Raw genomic sequence first — 20851 nt, forward strand, 5'->3', positions numbered from 1 at the left:
CGAGGCACAGGCAAACAAACAAACGAAAAGGACTGAAAGGAGAAGGAGAGGTACAGAGCTTGTTACCTCCGGTAAGTACAGGAATGTTCACTCCTGTGAGTTGTTACATATTTAACTCACAGAGGGACAGAGTCTGGGAGCAGCCACAGAGGCACAGTGATCTTAGAGAGAACTGGCGAGCCCTTGAGCCCCTTTCCATGTACCATCTACCCTCTGTCCTCTCAGTCCCAGCCCCTTGACCACTGTGTGATTTTAGGCACGTCTTCTTGTCTGTAAAATGGGCATCTCAGCAGTTGTGAGGTTCAGTGAGCTCATACAAGTAGGCTGCCTCGGACAACTCCTGGCACACAGAAAGCTCCCAGTAAGTTTTAGTGGCCGTGAGTACTGAGATGACCCCTTGTCATTCAACCAGCCTGCTTCTCTGCCTCGTGCTACGAGGTCAGCAGTCTGCTCGTGAGCAGCCTACTGGGATTCTGTTGACCCTGGTCCTTAGCTACAGCTTTGGTGACAGGAGTATCTTGTGTCTACTCTGCTGCCTCCCCTAGCAGGCCTGGAGCCCCTTGGGGTCAGAGGGCAGGTCTGACTCCTTCAGGGCCCCCAATACCTGGCACAGAATCAGACTCGCTGAGTAGATGAATGAGTGAATGGCCATCCTGCCCGTGCTGGCAGTTGTCTCCCGCACGGCCTTGTTTCCCCCGCCTGCCAGGGCGCTGTCGTCAGCTGTTGCGCGCTCAGGGATACAGATGTCCTAAAATACCGCCGAGCAGATTGTGCCAGCCTATAGGGTTATGTTGAGGTCAAGGGCTTCAACTTGAGATCAGGCCCCCAACTTCACTCATTTTTTTATTTTTTTGGCCACACCACGCAGCATCTGGGATCTTAGTTCCCCGACCAGGGACCAAAGCTGCACCCCTGCATCGGAAGTGTAGGTTTGTAACCACTGGGCCACCAGGGAAGTCTCAGATAGTTTTAGTCGAGTTTACTTACTGTGGCCGAACTTCAGTGTCTCATCCTGCAATGAGGGCTTTGTCAGGGTTTTGTGAATTTTTTTTTTTTTTTGGCTGCGCCGCAGGGCATCTTAGTTCCCTGACCAGGGATTGAACTTGTATCCCCTGCAGTGGAAGTGCAGAGTCCTAACCACTGGACCACCAGGGAAGTCCCAGGTTATTGTGAAAATTAACTGGAGTGAAGCACAGTGCCTGGCAAAACTAGGTACTTCACAAAAGTTAAATACTATGGTTATTGGTCTTCCCAGGTGGTGCAGTGGTAAAGAATCTGCCTGCCAATGCAGGAGATGTGAGTTCGGTTCCTGAGTCGAGAGGATCCCCGGGAGAAGGGAATGGCAACCCACTCCAGTATTCTTGGAGAATTCCATGGACAGAAGAGCCTGGCAGGTTACAGTCTGTGGGGTTACCAAGAGTCGGACACAACTGAGAGACCGAGCACACATGTACACACATGTGATTAACAATTATTTTTCAATCAGTAAGCATCCAGTAGGGCCCAGATTTTTCTGAAACCTTATAATCTAAAAGGAAAACTACCCGTTGTGGAAAAAAAAAAGGATTAATTTTAGTGTTGAGTGTCTCCCATTGAGATTCTTTAATACGGATTTCATGGCAACCTAACTACAATAACCTTGGGCAAATGACTTAACCTTTCTGAGCCCCAGTTTCTGCATCAGTAAAATGGGAAGAATGATAATACTACACTTATAGGATTATTGGGAAGCATTTGAGACTTGAAAGAGGTGAAGGAGCCGCTATCTGGGGTAACAGTGGTCCAGGCAGAGGGAACAGCCTGTGCAAAGGTCCTGAGGCAGAAAGCTGCCTGATTATTAAAGGAAAAGTAGAGAGAGTAGAGGGAGAGTAGAAGTTAGTAGCTCAGTACCAGGGCCAGTCGTGCAGGGGGTGTCAGGCACTGTGAGGACTTTGATCCAGGATCAGACGATCTGACTTGGGTTTCACAGGCTCCTACTGTCTGCTGGGAGTGGAAACCAGGTTGATGGGGACAAAGGTGGCAGCAAGGAGAACCAAGACTTAATTGAGACCATCCAAAGGACTTTGACAAAGCCAGGTGGGACAGCAGAAGGAGAGGCAGAAAATTCTGGAAATATTTTAAGAGTAGAGCTGCAAGATTTGCTGGCAGACCGGAGAGTTTCACCTGGTTCTTGGGCAGATTCAACAAAAGAGTTTGCCTACCTGCTTATTAGTTCAGCGCCCCCACCCAGCAAGGGCTCCATGAACGTCTGTGGCGGTTAATATCATCACTGGTGCTTGTTGGACCGAAAATTCTGCTGGAGCTCCTCAGGCCCTTTACTTCCCCGTGGGTAAACTGAGGCAGAGATTCAGCTGAGGCAGAACTTCTGGCTGGAGACCCCATCTGGCCAAGGGCAGGGGAGATAGAGGCCAGCTTTGTAGCCACGCTGTGGTTCCTGCGCCAAGACCAGCAGAGGGCGCCAGAACCCCACGGAAGGCCTCTGTCTTGGCTGAGCCAGTTCTGCAGCGCTGACTGGGGAGGGACCCCCTCCCCGACCTGCACAGGGTGCATTGACTGACTTTTATTGCGCGCCTCCTCTATGCCTCCTGCTGACCCAGGCTGTGGCTGCTGAAAGCTGCAGTGAAAACTGGACACAGTCTGGTCTGACCACCTCCCGTTTCGTGTCCATCATTTCCATGAAAGTGGGCCATTCATTCCAGGTTATTGGGAGGGAAGGCACAAGGAATGAGTCCCAGACTGGAAGCTAGTTTGGGTTTGAGTCCTGCCATCCTCTTAATTGCTGTGTGATGTCAAGCAAGTTACTCAGCCTCTCTGAGTCTCCCATTCCATGTCAGTGAAATGGGGATGACATCTCTGCCGGATGCCCCTTTCCCCCTGCCACACCCAGGATCGATGTGAAGATACATGGGTAAGAAATTATCTGGCAAGCTGTAAAGTGCCCGACCAAGAGGGGTGGCGTAGCAGTTCTAGCATTGCTCAGAAGCAGAACATCGACATCTTCTGAGCTTCTAGAATTTGGACTCTGAACCTTCTGGCAGAGAGAAGAAAGCAGTGAACTTTGGTGGCTGTCAGCTGTCAATTGGTGGTGTGACTGGGTGAGCCTCAGCTCATCTTTTCGGCTCCACTTTCTTCATCTGTAAAATGGGTGATAACAGGGTCACCTTCTGAGTCCTCGTGCAGAGGGGATGACTATCACCCAGGAGCCCTGTGGGTCTGTGTTCTCCATGTCTGGGAGCCATTATTCATGATAACAGGATCCAGTCAGTACAGACTGAATAACTCACATTTTGTATGTTCCTGGTCTCTGAAAAGAGGGCCCCCGCCCCCGCCCCTGCCTGGCTACTAAGCAGGAGTTTGCAGAGAGAGAAAAACTCCACGAGTGAGGTAAGCAGTGAGGGTAGTCTGGGGGCTTCCAGAGCCCCCTCCTGGCTGCAGACGCCCCCACGAGCCCGCCCTGTCTCCGGCAGGAGAGACCTTCCTTCCCTACTACACTGGCCGGGCCATCGACGGCATCGTCATCCAGAAAAGCATGGAGCAGTTCAGCGCAGCCGTCGTCATCATGTGTGTGCTAGCCATCGGCAGGTAGTGACCCCTTCCTGCCCCCACCCACCAGGCCTGCAGTTGCGAACGGGATGGTAGCTCCTGAGAGGAAAGGGGGCCATGGAGGCCCAAGAAATGCCCCTTGGGATGGGAGGCTAAGGCCTGTCCCTCAGCTGGTCCCCATGGGAACCAGCAACCCAGCCACTGGCTTAGTTCTGACTATTTGGTTGAGCCCCACCCTAGAGCCACACCCCTCTTGTCCCTAAAAATGACTTCAGTCCGCGGGGTTCCCCTTTCAGCACCACCCCATCCCCAGCTGTTTTCCAGGCAGGGGACAAGGGCCAGCTTTGTCTGTGCTATTCTGGAAAGGCGAGAGGCCTGATGGGTGGAGCTGGGCTTCTCGCCCACAGTAAAAATCCCCCCATGCCCTCACCTTGGGGGCTCCTGTTGGGAACAGGGTGACCCCCTGGTAGTGCCAGCCCCAGAGAATGGGCTCAAGGTTGGGGTCCCTCGCCCCTGCGAAGGCCCTGGCCTGCCAGCAGTGGAGAGGGAGCAGTGAGGGGCAGGGGTCAGTTGCCGGAAGGACGTCGTGCTATACATAACATCTCTTATCTGCAATTAGCTCATTTGCCGCAGGTATTCGGGGCGGCATTTTTACCCTCATATTTGCCAGACTGAACATTCGTCTCCGTAACTGTCTCTTCCGCTCGCTGGTGTCTCAGGAGACAAGCTTCTTTGACGAGAATCGCACAGGTTGGTTTTCCCGGGGGCCTTGGGTGACCTGGGGCTGGGCCCGGCCAGGTGGGCCTGCCCTGCTTTGATTTAAATGGGTGAATCAGTGCTCTCAGTCATGCTGGCTTTCCCTGCCATCCGATGCAGGGTGGGGATCCCCCTGGTGGCTGGCGTGGGCCTCCAGCCCCCCTGAGCCCTGGGAAGCTGGTCTGAGGTTTTGCTGTGAGCTGTGGCCACTCTAGGACCTTGGCCAGGCCACCCTGTCCCTGAAGCAACCAAGGCCTCACCTCCCACTGGCTTGTGGGAAGCACATGGGCCAGGACTCCCCCGGCCTGTGGGGGTGAGCAGGGCAGGGGGACAGGACAGAACAAGGAGGCCGAGATCCAGTCTCTGAGGCAGCCCAGCCTGGGTGCAGGCCCTATCCCTGAGTTCACCTCCCTGAGCCTCTGTTTTCTCCTCCGTAAGATGGGACAATAATAGGAGCTGCCCCACGGGAATGTTGTCAAGGTCTTAGCCCAGTATCCAGCCATCAGTAAGGGGCGTTCTGGTCCTCTGTCTTCCACAGCTCAGATGGTTATTACCATGAGGCTGAAGAGGGGAGTGGCCCCTCTGCCAGTGACAGGGAGGGGCCACTGGTTCAGCTCTGGCTCAGTCACGGCCATGCTGTGCGGCGCTGAGCAAGACTTCCCCTCTCTGAGCCTCAGCTGCCTCCTCTGTGCTCCGGGAGATGTGAAGTTGAAATCAGATGCTGGTGACAAGGGCTGGACTCAGAACAGCCCCCAGGGCCATCGGCTCACCCTGTCCCCCTGCAGCCCAGCCCAGAAGACAGGGAAGGTCCAAGCTCCCCAAGGGTCCCTTGCCCCCACTCTCAGCAGCCCTGTTACTGCAGAGGGAGCTGAGAGGCCTGTGTTCCAGGGGACCTCATCTCCCGCCTCACCTCGGACACCACCATGGTCAGCGACCTGGTCTCCCAGAACATCAACATCTTCCTGCGGAATACGGTTAAGGTCACAGGTGTGGTGGTCTTCATGCTCAGCCTCTCGTGGCAGCTCTCCCTGGTCACCTTCATGGGCTTCCCCATCATCGTGATGGTGTCCGACATCTATGGCAAGTACTACAAGGTAGGCCCTGCCTGATCCCCACTGGGGCCTCCCCACCAGCAGCTCTCAAATGACCCCTTAGGATGGGCTCAGAGGGCCACTGGGGGCTAGTGAGGGACTTGTCTTAAAACTGAGTTTGCGTTCACTCATTCAATAATCAGACAGGACCCCTGTCCCCATGGAGCCTATATTCTAATAGAGCCAGCCAATAAATAGCAACAATGATAATGATGGAAATATATAATACAGTCATAGCTCAGTTGGTAAAGAATCTACCTGCAATGCAGGAGACCCGGGTTTGATTCCTGGGTTGGGAAGATCCCCTGGAGAAGGAAATGGCAACCCACTCCAGTATTCTTGCCTGGAGAACCCCATGGACAGAGGAGCCTGCCAGGCTGCCCGCTGGCAGTCCATGGGGTCACAAGAGTCAGACACGACTTAACAACTAGAGATATAAAACATTAACAGTTGGAGGAGATAAGGAGATAAATGAAAAGAAATAGAGAACATAATAGAGAGCATTGGGGTTGGTTGCAGTTTTATTTTATTTTTAAAGTTAAGTGTCTTTCTTTTGCTATCCTTTTTTAAACTTTTTATTTGTTTTGTTTTTGGCTGCGCTGCACCTTCATTGCTGCGCTTGGGCTTTCTCTCACTGTGGTGAGCAGGGGCTACTTTCTAGTTGTGGTGTACGGGCTTCTCATTGCGGTGGCTGCTCTTGTTGCAGAGCGCGGGCTCTGGGGTGCAGGCTCAGTGATTGTGGTACACAGGCTTAGCTGCTGCAAGCCATGTGAGATCTTCCTGGACAACGGATGGAACCTGTGTCCCCTGCATGGGCAAGTGGATCCTTAGGCACTGGACCACCAGGGAAGTCCCAGGCTGCAATTTTAAATTGGTCTTTCTGAGAAGGTGGCCTTTGAGTAAAGAGGTGGACATACTGGGGAAGCTCGTTCCAAGCAGAGGGCACAGCCAGTGCAAAGGCCCTGAGGTGGGACCGTGACTGGCCTGTTTGAGGAGCCTCAGGAAGGCTGGTGAGGCCGGAACCAGAAGTGAGGAGAGAGTCGGGAGGTGATGGGGGATTAGATGGTATATGCCTTTGTGGGAAGTTTGGGTTTCACTCTGAGTGCAAAGTTTGCTCTCTTTCTATAGAGTGTATGTTCAAGGTTGGGGCGGGGGGTGGAGGCGCCCAGGCCCCCATGATCAAGGCCCTCACCCAAGACGCAATGATGGGCTAGCAGTAGTCCCCTCCGGCTGCCCCCAGCGCTGCTGTCAGAAGAGTCAGCCTGTAAGTGAGGCCCCTGCCTCACCTTCCTCCTGGTTCCCACAGTAGTGGGTGCCTCTGAGCTCTCAGGGCCCCAGGGTGGGTGCAGGCAGGTACAGGCAGCCCCTTCCCCAGTGATCCAGGCCTGAGGGGGACAGGGGCGCTCCTGAGCAGAGCACTTGGACCCTGAAGTCCCCACTTGTTCAGGACCCTTAGTGCCCATGACCTGAGGCCGGCACCTAAATGAATCCATTCCCCACAGCCCACGGTGTCACCCTCCTGCAGAGCCCAATCACCCAGGAGGGCCCTCTCCCCCGCAGGTCTGGATCACTGGCCTTGCTGTTTTCGTACCTGAGGAGAGAAAGTAAATATATGAGTTAGAGTCCGAGCAGTTTCCCTGCCACCCCACCCTTCCTGCCTTCCTGCCAGCCCCGGGAGGGGCCAGGAAGCCCTGGAGCGCCCCGCATCACATCAGCCCTGCCTCTGTGCACACCTCAGGCTCCACCTTCAGGATCAGGGGTGCGGCCTCAAGCAAGCCCTATTTAGGTCTCGTACCTGTACCCCATGTATAGGGTACCATCATTGAGTCATCACCACAAGCCACACACATCATCCGCAGCCAGACATGACTCAAGGCAGTGTGGCTCCTCCCAGGGTGCCTGAGCCTGAGTACACTGCGTGCTCCTGATGGCCTGGGCGTGACTCGCAGGTCATGAGACATGCCAATGTAGGAGCCTCCTGGGCCACCTTCCTGGCTGGTATGAAGTTCTGAGTGTGGTAACTGTCGCAAAGCCTGCATAGCGAGGCCCAGGGACTGCTGCTGGAACGCTGTGGGCAGCAGTCCGATGGTCATGTTCTTGAAACCACTTCTCAGCCATCCATCCCCTGTTATAAGCACACGATGTGGGCAGATTTCACAGCCCGTGGCCTCCACCACCATCTAGAACTCAGCTAAGAGTTCTAGAATCTCTGTGCTACATTTCAGTCTCTCACAGTATGTTGCTGGATGTAAATGGTGCCGCCTTAATAGGTAGTGTTTCTTGTGCAGTATACAACCTGAACAACCATCCAGAGCATCCCTGCTCTTATGCCAGCTCAGGATCAGGTATCGAGACTTGTTTTCTGAGAAGGTATGCATGGTCATGCATAACTTTCTCTGAATACTAGAGGTAACTTCACGATCAGTGGCCCATCCCTCAGGAGATAGAGCCTCAGGAGCTCACCCCCAAATCCCAGCTGGAGTCTGTTGTCTGAGCTCAGCAAATCACGCTAGGAGGAGATGGGGGAGGAAGGGGAGCTAGGTCTCATCCCCTTGTCCCTGGAACTCCCTGCATAGATCTGACACCAACTAAAGACAGAAAGCCCCGGAGAGACCTGGGCTCGGGCAGAGGGTGAGCCTATCTGTTTTGAGGTCTCCTCCTCTTTGTCCCCATTCCCACCCATAGAGGCTCTCCAAAGAGGTCCAGAGTGCTCTGGCCAGAGCCAGCAGCACAGCCGAGGAGACCATCAGCGCCATGAAGACAGTGCGGAGCTTTGCCAACGAGGAGGAGGAGGCGGAGGTGTACTCGCGGAAGCTGCAGCAGGTGTACAAGCTGAACAGGAAGGAAGCCGCGGCCTACATGTACTACGTCTGGGGCAGCGGGGTACGTGCCCCCAGCCCGGGCAGGTCTGACACAAAGATGGAGGACCCCTTAGTCAGTATATTAGCGCAGGTCCCTGCATGCTGGTGTGACACTTGACTTTGTCCTGACTTTCTGCTTGTCCTCAGAGGATCTTTCTGGAAAGAAACATAGATTCCTGTGAATGTCCCCCCAGGACACTCCTTCTTACCTCTCACCTGGGTGTGGGGTGGCCAGGCAGGAACTTTCTTTTCCCTGTTGGGGAGACACCTGCCAAAATGAGGAGTCACCCCGAGGCCACCTGGGGGTGTGACCTGGGCAGATTCCCGGCAGGTCCTAGAGCGTCCGGCTCACTCCCTGGGGATGCATTCCAGCCCCTCCTGGAGAAGCACGTGGAGCCTGTCACTGTGTGCTGGCCATGCCTGAGGGTGGGCTGTCGGGGAAGAGCTGGGGTAGGCATGAGGAGGGTTTGGGATTTAGGAAGGAGCCGGTGATCTACAGACGAGCAGGGGATAAGGACCTTCTAGGACCTCCCCCGACCCAGGGTAACCCCTCCTCAAAAGTGCCCAGCCAGAGGGGAGAAAGGCCTGAAATCCAGCCAGCCAAGTCTCCTGGCAGTCTGCCCACCAGCAAGGGCACCTCTTGCTGCTTGTGCCAAGGCACTGTGGTCCAGCTGTGGGTCTAGTTCCGACCCAGCATCGCTGGCTTGGAATGAGGAGGGGCAGATAGGGACCCCGAGTGGGTTGTGTCATGGGTATGCAGGTTCCACTCCTCTCGCAGACACTCCCCAGGCACCAGAGGGGGCGGGAGGCAAGCACACCCAGACACAGCCCCTCCTTTCTGGTAATACTGACCTCATCTGCTTGGCCTGGCTTGCTGTGTGACCTTAGCCAGAGGACTTGGCCTCTCTGAACCATGCTCTTCCCAATAAGGAGAAGACGAATAGCTCTAGTTTGGCCTCGCTGAGGCACTTGGGAACTGTGTGTGTGTGTGTGTGTGTGTGTGTGTGTGTGTGTATGTATGCCAGGGCCTGACAAAGAAAGCCTTGTTCCCGACCAGGCTCATGGCCTGTTCCAGCAGGGGGCCTTTGCAGGGAAAAACTCCCTGGCAGGGGTGGGGAGGGTGTGAGTGACAGAGAGGCACCAGCTCGTGGGAGGCCGTCCCTGCCGCTGGCTGGAGTTGCAGTTTGTGACTGTGGGTGCAGAGTCCACAGCTGCTCTCACCTTCCCTGCAGCCTGTGGGGCGGGGAGACAGAGGGAGTGGGGTTGTGGATCTAAGTCAAGGGCCCCCGAGAGTCAGACTCCGCTCTCCGTCTGCCTTGCAGCTCACACTGCTTGTGGTCCAGGTCAGCATCCTCTACTACGGGGGCCACCTCGTCATCTCGGGGCAGATGACCAGTGGCAACCTCATCTCCTTCATCATCTATGAGTTTGTCCTGGGAGATTGTATGGAGGTGAGGGGCTGGCTGGGGAAGTGGGGGCGGTCCTGGGGAGGAGGGAGAGGTAAGGGGGAGGGATCTGAATGGGGTTCTCCAGGGTCCACAGGAGGTGGCATTTCTTTCTAAAGGACATGATAATGCCAACAAGGAGACTAACACTAACCTGTGACAGCAACTTTGCAGAGCAGAGTGGCAGCAACAGAGATTATTTCAGAAGATGCCCCTGAGCACCTGTGTGAGGCCCAGTGCTCCCCGGGTCCCCATTTCCCAGAAAAAGAAGCTGAGGCTCAAAGTGGTTCAGTGACCTGCCCCCCATGTTTGTAGGGGTTCCCACTTCCAAGCCAGATGGTCTGACTTTATTTTAACCCACTTTAAAGAGCAGCTCTATGGAAAAAGAAGAGTGGGTTTGTTTTTTAAATGGATTATGTCTTTTATATATGTATATACATGTATATATATATATACACATACAGTATTTCAATTTTATTTTAAAATTTATTTGGCTGTGTCTGGTCTTAGTTGCGGCATGCAGGATCTAATTCCTGGACCAGGGATCGAACCCGGGCCCCCCACTTTGAGCCTTAGCCACTGGAGCAGCAGGGAAGTCCTTGTAGATTAACTCTTAATTTGGCTTCTCCCACCAGCAGGTCCTGAGATGAGGGAGCTGGGGAGCTTGTGCCTAAACTACCATCAGTCACTTCCAGAGGATGCATAGAGTAAGGGTGTTAGTTCTCTAGTCTGACCCCACACCCCGACAAAGCCCTCCAGCACTAAGGTAGAGCCTGTGTGTCCTGCAGTGATAAAGATGTGGGGGTCAGGGGCAGGTTAGTGTCTTCCGCAGATGGTACTTTGCCTTAGCTCCAGTCAGACTCGCAGTGTCATCTGAATCAGCGTCAAGGAAGCCATGCTTCAGAAACATCCACAGCAGTGGGCAAAGACATGTGTCCCAGGATGTCCAGTGTGGCATAGTTTATAACAGTGAAAAGTTAAATGCTTGTCAACCAGTGATTGGGCAATACGGTATATCCGTATGCCAGAAACAGTCCGTCTGTGCTACGAAAACTAGGCAGCAGCCACAGGAGCGAGGTAGAGCTGTGTGCACTGGTGCAGAGAACCCCAAGACACAGAATTAGTGCAAAAGCTAATCTCTGAGTCATAGGGATGGGCTGATCTCATGGTTTTCTTTCGTCTCAAAATTATTTAATTATGTACTTGCATGTGTTTGTAAAAGCACAGAGAAAGGACTTGAAAGACACAGTACCCTGATAACCAGGACCACCTCTGGGATGAGGGATAGAGGACAGTGTCTACACAGCACTTGTGTCTTAATATGAGTAATTATATGTGGATGTTAACAGCTGTGGTATATTGACAGCTTCCTATGTGCTGAGTACTGTCTTCACAGAATCATGATACAGGCACTAATATTAACCCCGTTTCATCAACTAGGACCCTCAGTCACAGATCACAAGGGCCTGAACTTGGGAGCCAGATGCCGGGGTTCGAATCCTGGTTCTGCCGCTTCTCCATCTGTGTGGCCTGGGGGAAGTTACTTGAGCACTCTGTGCCTCAGTTTCCTTATCATCACAGAGGAGCTAATGATAGCAGCTACCTCATAAGACATATATGCACTCAGTAAAATGAGTCATTATTCACATTTATACCTGTGTATATTTTTACCCAAGGAAATGTATAGTATAAATTTAGGGCCGTTTTTATCCTCGAAATTTAAAAATTCTGTGGCAGCTGAAAAGGGAAGGTCCAGTTCCTGTTCTGCTACATTCTGGCTTCTCTGCAATTTCATTTCTTCTTCTAGGGGGTGATAATGCCTACCCTGCTGGACAGTGGTGAGGTTTAGCTGTAACACATAAAGCATCAGTATTTTTTATCACTGTCTTAATTTTTTACATCCTCGTCCTGGTCTGCTGTACCAGCCAGTGGGGCTCTGACAGCCTCCTATGACCGTCCCCCACCCCGTCAGACCCGCTGCTGTGTTCTTGCTCTCTCTGCACTCCCTTCATCCCTCTGGCACCGTGGAGAGGGAACCTAGGATTGGGGTGTCAATGGATCAGGAACATGTTTCTCCTCCCCCCACAGTCCGTGGGCTCCGTCTACAGCGGCCTGATGCAAGGAGTAGGGGCCGCCGAGAAGGTGTTCGAGTTCATTGACCGGCAGCCGACCATGGTGCATGATGGGAGCTTGGCCCCTGACCACCTGGAGGGCCGGGTGGACTTTGAGAACGTGACCTTCACCTACCGCACTCGGCCCCACACCCAAGTCTTGCAGGTAAGAGAGGGGCCGAGAACACCCCCCACCACCACCCCCAATCATCCCTTCCCTCCTCCTATCTTTCTCGCACCTCCTACAGGGCAGGCCATGGCAGTGCAGCCAAAAATACGAAGAGCAGAGTCCCTCCACTCCTGGAGTTGGGCTCTTGTTGGGGAAGGCAGAGCATTAAAAGGATTCCAAGAGAAATGCTAGGAAGGCAATAAATCGGAGTAGTCTGCAGAGATGGTGATAGTCCAAGAGGGCTTCTCAGGGGAGGTGACTTTTGATCTGGGACCTAAACAAGGAGCAGGAGCCAGCCAATGGCTCTCTGCAGAGAGAACATTCCAGGCAAAGGAGACGAGTATAAAAGTGCTGTCAAGGCCTAGAAAGGAGAGCCTTCTGGGGGCAGTGGCAGTGGGGCAGGCTGGGAAGGGTGCCCGGGGCCTCTGAGACCAGAGCCTCTGAGTGAGCCAGTGGCCCTGCCTTGTGTCTGTGTGTTCCTTGCAGAACGTCTCCTTCAGCCTGTCCCCAGGAAAGGTGACTGCGCTCGTGGGGCCATCGGGCAGCGGAAAGAGCTCCTGCGTCAACATCCTGGAGAACTTCTACCCCCTGGAGGGGGGCCAAGTGCTGCTGGACGGGAAGCCCATCGGCGCCTATGACCACAAGTACTTACACCGAGTGGTAGGCGCACGGGCCTTTGCTGCCCTCCTCCGCCCTTTCCCTGTTTGACCTCCTGCGAGCACTAACAGATGCAGGAAAGAGGGCTCAGGATACACACACAGTTCAAAGGATTATCACCGGGATTTCCCGGGTGGGCCAGTGGCTAAGACTCTGTGCTCCCAATGCAGGGGGTCCAGGTTTGATCCCTGGTCAGGAAACTAGATCCCACATGCTGTAACTAAGACCCAATGCAACCAAATAAAGTATATATTAACAAAAAAAAGGATTACCACCAACGTAATACCACCCAGTTCAAGAAACAGAACATTCCAGCACTCCAGAAGTGCCCCCCATCCGCCACTCCACTCCATGTACCCCTTCTTTGCCTCCCAAGAAGCACCGTCTCACCCACCTTTCATAATCATTGCTTTCTTGCTGTTCTTTTGTTCCTCGCATGGCTGTGTGCCTCCCCAGACGGTGCAGCTGTGTTTTGCTAGTTTTGAACTTCACCTGACTGGAGTCATAACATGTATTCTTTGCCTCTTGTTTCCTCCCAGGTTGAGGCTGTGTTTGTAGTTCCTTTATTCTCATTGCTGGGAGATAATCCACGGTATAAATATGTCACAGTCCATTTACACGATCTGTTTCTTGATGGATAGTTGGGGGTGCTTCCTGTTTTTTTACTATTAGCAACAATATTGATACGGACAACACTGATACTTGTCTTGTGTGTCCTGGTATGCACCTGTGGGTAGGTTCTCCCAGAGTGGATGTGTATCAGCAGCTCTAGTAATTCCTGCCATTAAGGTGGTTTACTTTTTTCTTTTTTTAACTTTACAGTCCCACCAGCAGTGAAAGAGAGTTCAGGTTTTCCACATTTAAATTATCTCCAGTACTTAAAGGAGGCTATTCATGACCTTACAGTTTTTGGTAGTCTTCTCAGACAGGTACACTCAACATCTGATCCGGAGCTGGTATAAGAGCAAGGACACCCTGGACGGTTGTTTGGTTGTGCACTATACGGGAAACACCAACTACCAAGCAGACGCCATTTACATCATCAACAGACATTAAGACATTAACGCGAGAGCCTGGGTTGGCACAGAGACTCCAGAACTTCCAGCTAGTTATAGATGCTGGTGGAGGCCGCAGATTGTGACCTCTTCCCACTCATGTGTATATAACCAGTGGTAGATGGTGGAGAAGTGGTCTCAGGTATGCCACCACTGGCTGCTGCCCACCAGAGTTCTGGAAGTGGCTCCTGGACAGAGCTGTTCAGGCTTTGCAATAGTTGACATGCTCAGATACTTAATCTCAGATAGCTAGTATCAGTCCTGTATCTATAACCAGTTGGTGAGTTCATTGAGGTCTTTTGCATTTTCCTGGTGACTAAAGATTTTAAGTCCTTTTTCATACGTTTCCTGGACTTTTGGATTTCCTCTTTTGTGAATATCCTCTGTTTAAATTTTTAATTTTCATAAACCCAAAGCCGTAGAACGCAACCATCTAACTATATTCTCATATATTCAGAGAATTTTATAACAAACACGTGAGAATCCCCTCCACCTCACCTTTTGAATCCCACCTTTTGATAATGCTGGCATGATCCAGCATTATCAGTTTAGTCAACATCCTTTCCTTTCCAACGTGTTTCCCATCTTTATATAAACATATCTGCATGTAAAGTCTTCCCTGGTAGCTCAGCGGAAAAGAATCTGCCTGTAATATAGGAGACGCAGGAGACACGGATTCAATCCCTGGATCGGGAAGATCCCCAGGAGAAGGAAATGGCAATCCACTCCACTATTCTTACCTGGGAAATCCCATAGACAAAGGAGCCTGGTAGGCTACAGTCCATGGGGTCACAAAGAGTTGAACATGGCTTAGCAAGTAAACAGCAGCAACAACAATATATAAAGGCACATACATTTTTTTTAAACAAAAATAGAATCGTTATATATATATATAGCAGCTTGATTTTATAGATGCATTGTAATATTTAATCAATCCTCAATTTATGGACAATTAGATTTTTTTTCTTTTTTGCTATTTACAGTATTGTAGTGACATCCTCCAACTACATACAAATTCCTAAAGCTGGGACCCTGAGACAATAGTTCCTTTCTGTTGGTCTCTAAAAGGGAGGGGGCACCAACCGGGAGGTCCCTGTGGCCTCTGCCTGCTCTGGCCTCTCGCTTCTTGCCATGGACAGACTCACAGAGGCACACTCCATACTCTCTCACTCTCTTTTCTTCCAGGTCAGAGGCAGCCAATGAGCTCTGTCTCAGAGGTCAGGGAACTTGGCTGAGCCCAGAGCAGCAAGCTTAGCGGGGCCCCCAGTGTGTTGGTCAGGGAGGCTGAAGGCTTGTGCAGAAAGTGGACTCCACTCTTTGGAAAGAAGAGAGGCCGCTGAATGCAGCAGCTAGTCGTGGGTCCTGATCAGATTTCAGACTTGAGGCCCCAGGCATCAGCCAGGCCCAGGGCTGGTGAGGTTCCTGGTGACAGCTGGACTGATGTGTTCCCGGTCTCCCATGCCCCCTCATTACTCCTCCACAGATCTCCCTGGTGAGCCAGGAGCCAGTGCTGTTTGCCCGCTCCATCACAGACAACATCTCCTACGGCCTGCCCACTGTGCCCTTCGAGACAGTGGTGGAGGCTGCCCAGAAAGCCAATGCCCACGGCTTCATCATGGAGCTCCAGGATGGCTACAATACAGGTACAGGGCCCAGAGCATCACCTCCACTGTGCCCAGAGGTCCATCCTCAGGGATTCAACCCTTTGAGTTATGCGTTGCCCTCTGCCAGCTACTCTTTATTATTTCAGGGGAAATCCACATAACATAAACTTAACTGTTTTTAAATATTTATCTGTTTATTTATTTGGCTGCATTGAATCTTGGTTGCAATACTTGGGAGCTTTTGTTGTGGCTCTCAGGCTTAGTTACCCCCTGCATTGCAAGGTGGATTCTTAACCACTGGACCACTGGGGAAGTCCCTAAACTTAATTATTTTAAAGTGGACAATTCAGGGACTTCCCTAGTGGTCCAGTGGTTCAGATTCTGTGCTTCCACTGCCGGGGGCATGGGTTTGATCCCTGGTCAGGGAACTAAGATCCCACATGCCCCATGGTACAGCCAAAAATAAATAAAGTGAACACTTCAGTGGCACTTAGTACATTCACAGTGCTTTAAAACCATCACCTCAGTTTAGTTCTGAAACATAATTGTTTTAAAATGTTATATGTATTATTTATAGTTACTTTATGTGAATAAGTAATTTAATGAGTTGAACCATATATTAACTTATAGATTTGATTTAACGTATTTTAAATTTTTAACTCTTGCAGCAGGGCTATTCACACAGTTCAAAACTAAAAAATTAGACCTAACTACATCCAGTGAAAAGTTTCATTTCATCCCAGTCTTCACTACCAGTTCCCTCCAGCCCCCACCAAAGCTTCTTTCATTAATTTCTTACATGTCATTTTGGAGTTTCTTTATGCAAATATGAGTATGTGTTTTTAGTAACTCTCACCGTCTACAGAAAAAAAAAAGCACCTTTTTTCTGCACCTGTTTTTTTTAAAGTGATACTTTTTTTCCATATTGATACCTAGAAAGCTACTTTTTTTTTAAGCTACTGCACAGTATTCTATTGTGTGGCTTTATAATACTTTCCTCAAAAATAACTGATTTCCTCAGTTTCCTGTTGATAGACAATTTGTATTGTGTTTTTGGTTTGGGGGTTTTGTCGTTTTCAGTTAACAGTGCTGTGAGTCACAGTGCGCGAGCAAGTAAATGAGCAGGAAATATTCCCAAGGTTTGCTGGTCCAGGGGTTGTGTGTCTGTAATTGTGGTCTGTGCACTCACACAGCACAACCCGACACACAGAGGAGTGTGCACCGCAGCACAGGGATCTCAGCAGCTGTACCCCAGGAAGACTGGGGGTGCCCCCTCAGCCACCCCAGCACAGTATGTTCTCAAACGTTTGGAGTTTTGTCAGATTAATACGTAAAAGTTGGGATCTTGGTACCACCCGCACACAGTCATAATTTGCTTGCCCCTCATGAACAGGAAGAAGGAGCATTGTTCCATGAGGTTTCCAGCCGGTGGCCCTCTCAGCCCCACCTTTCCCGGGGAGCAGAGCTCCCTTGGCAGAAGAGAAAGCAGAGGCAGGGGACTGCCCGTCCCTTCCCAAGGGCCACCCCGCCTCCCCCCCCACTCACTTGCCCCTGTGCCTCCGCCCCGCAGAGACAGGGGAGAAGGGTGCCCAGCTTTCCGGGGGCCAGAAGCAGCGGGTGGCCATGGCCCGGGCTCTGGTGCGGAACCCCCTCGTTCTTATCCTGGACGAAGCCACCAGCGCCCTGGATGCGGAGAGCGAGTATCTGGTGAGTTGCGGGGTGGCGGCTGATGCTGGGGCAGAGCAGCGGACAGGTGCTGGGAAGGGCTCAGGGTGGCTGTAGGGACTCTCCCAGGCCAGCTTCCTGGATTAGGGTGTTCCGGAGCTGAGGGCAGAGAGCGGGGACGGAGGCAACCCATGGCATGGTCACTCAGCCCAGCCTCAGGGCTATGGTGTTGAAACCAAATCCACCCGAGGTTCGAGTCAGGAGATGTGGGCCCTGGATTAGGAGCTCCGCCCTGGAGCTCATAACCTGAGTGTCTCTCTTACTCCAACTCTCATGTCATTGATAAAGAGGGGCCCACAATGTATAAGACTTAGCTACCCCTCTCTCACCATGGGTCCATTCATTTATCACACGGTATCTAATGCCCACCTCCTGGGCACCAGGCGCTGTTCTGGGTGCCAGGGTCACACTGGCCCCTGCCCCCAAGGTGTTTCCAGTCCAGGGCGAGAGACAGATAACAAGGAGACAAGGGCGAGTTTGCCCTGGGGCCTGTGCTATGTAGAAAATGAAACAGTCCTGTGATGGAGAGGTTGAGAAACATAACCGGCCTTTAGTTAAAGCTGGGAAAACAAATTTTATCCAGTAGCTAATAAAGCAGGGAAAAGAGTTGAGGTCTGTCTAAGATTTGTGCAGGGGTGATGATGGTGATGGGGCAGCCATTTCAAAGGGAGATTGAGGATGCAGGGAAGGGGTAGGAGCAGGGGTCAGGGGAGACTCACGAAGGGCTGGGAGCTGGCAGACAGTTGGCAGCCACTCAAATTAGGATTCCTGTCCCCCACCGAGTCTGGGAGATGGGGCCCTATCCTTCCGATGACTACATTTCAAAGGAATGTCAGAGAGACATTCCTGAGCTTTAGGAGATTTGCATATGTATCTCCAGGGGACAGAGGAAGATGTGACAACTCTAAGCCCCTTTTGGTAAGTGCTCGAAGAAAGGGAGCTCAGCAGCCCACCGCCCAGCGTGTGTTGGTTAGGACGCTCAGCTCTCCTGGCGGCATTTAGGGGCTGGGGTCATCCCAGGGACAAGGCTTTGCCCCTGCAGGAGCCCCGCTGGAATGTGGCTGCCTTAGTGCAGGGTTCAGATGGGGTCACACCTACCTGCCCAGAATTCACTTGCAGAACCAGGATCATCAAAGAGCTATTGAGCTGAGACCAGAAGGGAAAGGAGCCAGTCAGGGGGATCTGGGTGAGAGCGTCCTGGGGAGAGGGGCAGTGAGGGCAAAGGCTCGGAGCAGGTCCACAGCCGACCACCCAAAGTCAGCGTGGGGGTCAAGCATGGTGAGGTCGGGAGAGAGTCATTGTGGGTACTCCAGCTGTTCAGGCCCTGGAAAGGGGTTTGGTGTGTGTGTGTGTTTTTAGAGTAGGTTTACGTTTAAGGAAAATTGAGCAGAAAGTACAGAGTTCCCATATGTACCCCTCCCCCCAAACAATGTCACCTGTTATTAACATTTTACATTAGCAGTATGTTAGTTCCCATTGAAAACTGGTATTAGTGCATTAACTGAAGGTCACCATTCACGTCTGGGGTCCCTTTGTGTTGCGAATTCTATGGGTGTTAACAAACACAGGATGTCATGTTATGCAGAAGAGTTTCCCAGCCCAAAAATTCCCCCCAGGAGTTTGGGTTTTATCCTAAATAGGACAAGAAGCTCTTGGAGGGTGAGTTCAACAAGAACTGATTAAAAGTATTAAATCCATGTGGGGAGCGCGTCAGGAAAGTTGCCGGGATCCAAGCGAAAAGGAACGGTGGCAAAGGTGGAAAGATGCATCTCCCTGGGGAGATGGGGCTACAGGATTTGCTGATGAGTCAGGTTTGCAGGGTAAAGGAAGGATGAGGAAGCAGGTGATGCTGGTTTTGTTGGCATGAGCTCTGAGGCTGACGGTGAGACCGTTAACCGAGGCCAAGGTTAGGGGAAGACCATGTCGGGAGCCCTTCCATCATTCACCAAGTGCTGCCCCATGTCAGGCTCTGAGCTCTGTCCCCCAAGGACAAAAACTCAGGAAGTAGGTCCTGGGCAAGCCCTTGCTTTACAGGCGAAGAGGCCCCAGAGAGGCTTAGTGTCCGTGGGATGTGGTGGACCTGGGATCTGAGCCAGGACTGGGCGGGGTGGTGGGCGGCAGCAGTGCCCGTGTGAGCCGGTGCCCTCCTGTGTCCGCAGATCCAGCAGGCCATCCACGGCAACCTGCAGAAACACACGGTGCTCATCATCGCGCACCGGCTGAGCACGGTGGAGCGGGCGCACCTCATCGTGGTGCTCGACAAGGGCCGCGTGGTGCAGCAGGGCACACACCAGCAGCTGCTGGCCCAGGGCGGCCTCTATGCCAGGCTGGTGCAGCGGCAGATGCTGGGGCTTGAGCCCGCCGCGGACTTCACAGCCGGCCACAGGGAGCCGCCGGGCAACGGCAGTCACAAGGCCTGACCGCAGGGCCCTGCCTCTCCCAGTGGGGCAGAGGCCCCAAAGCCAGCCCGGCAGAGGTGCCCACGGGGGCCCCCCATCCTGGCCGCCCTCACTGCCCGCTGAGCCCAAGCCCATGGCACTGGAGGGGGAGGGCCACCTGCCCCTCCCCACAAGCCACTGCTTCCTGCGTCTCTTCCCCGGGTCCCTGCCCTGTTCCCCAGGCCACCACCGGCCCCCTGCCGCCATGAGCCACCCCCGCCAGTCTGGGCACAGAGACGCCACTGGTCTCTCGGGCTGGTCTCCTGAAGCTTCTAGGCAAAGGTAGAACTACCTTTTTAAACCAAGACCTTAACCAGGTTTTTTTACTGCTTGGTTTGATGGCCCCCATCAACTCCTAGATTTCAAAAACATTTTTCTAATTGGGAGTAATGATGGGCAAGGTCCCTGAGATGTTCTGGAAACTTCTAAACTAGGAGTGAATAACCCTTCTCCCTAAGAGCCTGGGGGTATGTCAGGGAGAACTGGGCCTCTGCTGTTTGCCCCTGGAGAGAAGGGGCTTCCAAGTCCCTGTGGTGGTGGGAACATGACGGGGTAGGGGGGACTTCCCGTCTTGCCCTCTTTTCAGCTTCGTGAGTCAGGCCAACAGTGGGCGGGGAGTGGAAGGCGCCTGCCTGCCCATCACCCCCCAAATCTAAGCCAGTCTCACTGTGAACCACTACGAACCTTAACTAGGGGAGTGAGGGGCTGGCCAGGCCTGGCGGAGCCTCAGGGGGTCCCTGGCCCAGCACCCAGCTTGAGCCCCTCCCCGTGGCTTGCCCCTCCTCGCACCCTCTCCCCTGGCTGGCAGCCCCCTCTCCACATCTGCCCCGCCACTCTGCCATTCTGAGGCTCTCTGGACGTCTGGAAGTCCGGTGCACGGGACGCTGGCAAAGCCCAGGCCTGGCTTTGTAGGGGGTTTGCGAGATGTTGGGAGAACCCGGTCAATAAAGTATACTACCTCTGACCCCTGACCTCTGACCTCTTCCTGGGCCATCTGCCTCATCGCCTGGTTAGGTTTCTCTATCAGGCACTGCCTGGTGTAATTGTGGGGAGACTCTGGATAGTCTAGGGCCTCCCCCAATCCAGTGTCCGGGTGCCCTTCACATCCCCAGGACCCCCAGAGCAGACACATCCATCCGTCTCCATGAGGCTTGTGCAGGATAACAGATCGGTCTCCACTAAACCCCCGGGGTCCTTTGTGCCTCCCGGGAAAGCCGAGACCCAGCAAATGCCACCTGTTTTTTTCCATCAGGGACAGAGCACCCTATGTTCACCAGTCCGTGGCACCAAGACATGTTACCCAGCAGTACAGTTCAATCAGAAGGGAGGCTTAGGACTGGACACAGGAAGACCTCCTGGTGGTAGTTCTTACTTGCTGAATTGTGCGGAAGTCTGG

The 20851-nt window shown here is 52.8% G+C and overlaps 1 protein-coding gene and 1 non-coding gene across 3 annotated transcripts in view; one reads left to right on the top strand and one right to left on the bottom strand.

Annotated features, from left to right (window-relative positions):
• The window catches only part of ABCB9 (ATP binding cassette subfamily B member 9), a 29458-nt gene extending 9039 nt beyond the window's left edge, over positions 1-20419 (top strand). For both annotated transcript variants that reach the window (XM_040250655.1, XM_040250656.1), the window contains exons 3-12: positions 3468-3582; positions 4163-4293; positions 5188-5393; positions 8076-8273; positions 9574-9702; positions 11785-11973; positions 12463-12636; positions 15172-15331; positions 16863-16999; positions 19177-20419. In XM_040250655.1, coding sequence (XP_040106589.1) covers positions 3468-3582; positions 4163-4293; positions 5188-5393; positions 8076-8273; positions 9574-9702; positions 11785-11973; positions 12463-12636; positions 15172-15331; positions 16863-16999; positions 19177-19437 — 1700 coding nt within the window. In that variant the 3' untranslated portion in view covers positions 19438-20419. The remainder of the gene's footprint in view (positions 1-3467; positions 3583-4162; positions 4294-5187; positions 5394-8075; positions 8274-9573; positions 9703-11784; positions 11974-12462; positions 12637-15171; positions 15332-16862; positions 17000-19176) is intronic.
• Positions 1083-1155, bottom strand: TRNAG-UCC. The gene has a single exon. It is a non-coding gene; the product is annotated as a tRNA-Gly (tRNA).
• Positions 20420-20851: the final 432 nt, after the last annotated feature.

This window comes from Oryx dammah, unplaced genomic scaffold (assembly GCF_014754425.2).
Source record: "Oryx dammah isolate SB20612 unplaced genomic scaffold, SCBI_Odam_1.1 HiC_scaffold_12, whole genome shotgun sequence".
In the NCBI taxonomy this organism is placed as follows: Eukaryota; Metazoa; Chordata; class Mammalia; order Artiodactyla; family Bovidae; genus Oryx; species Oryx dammah.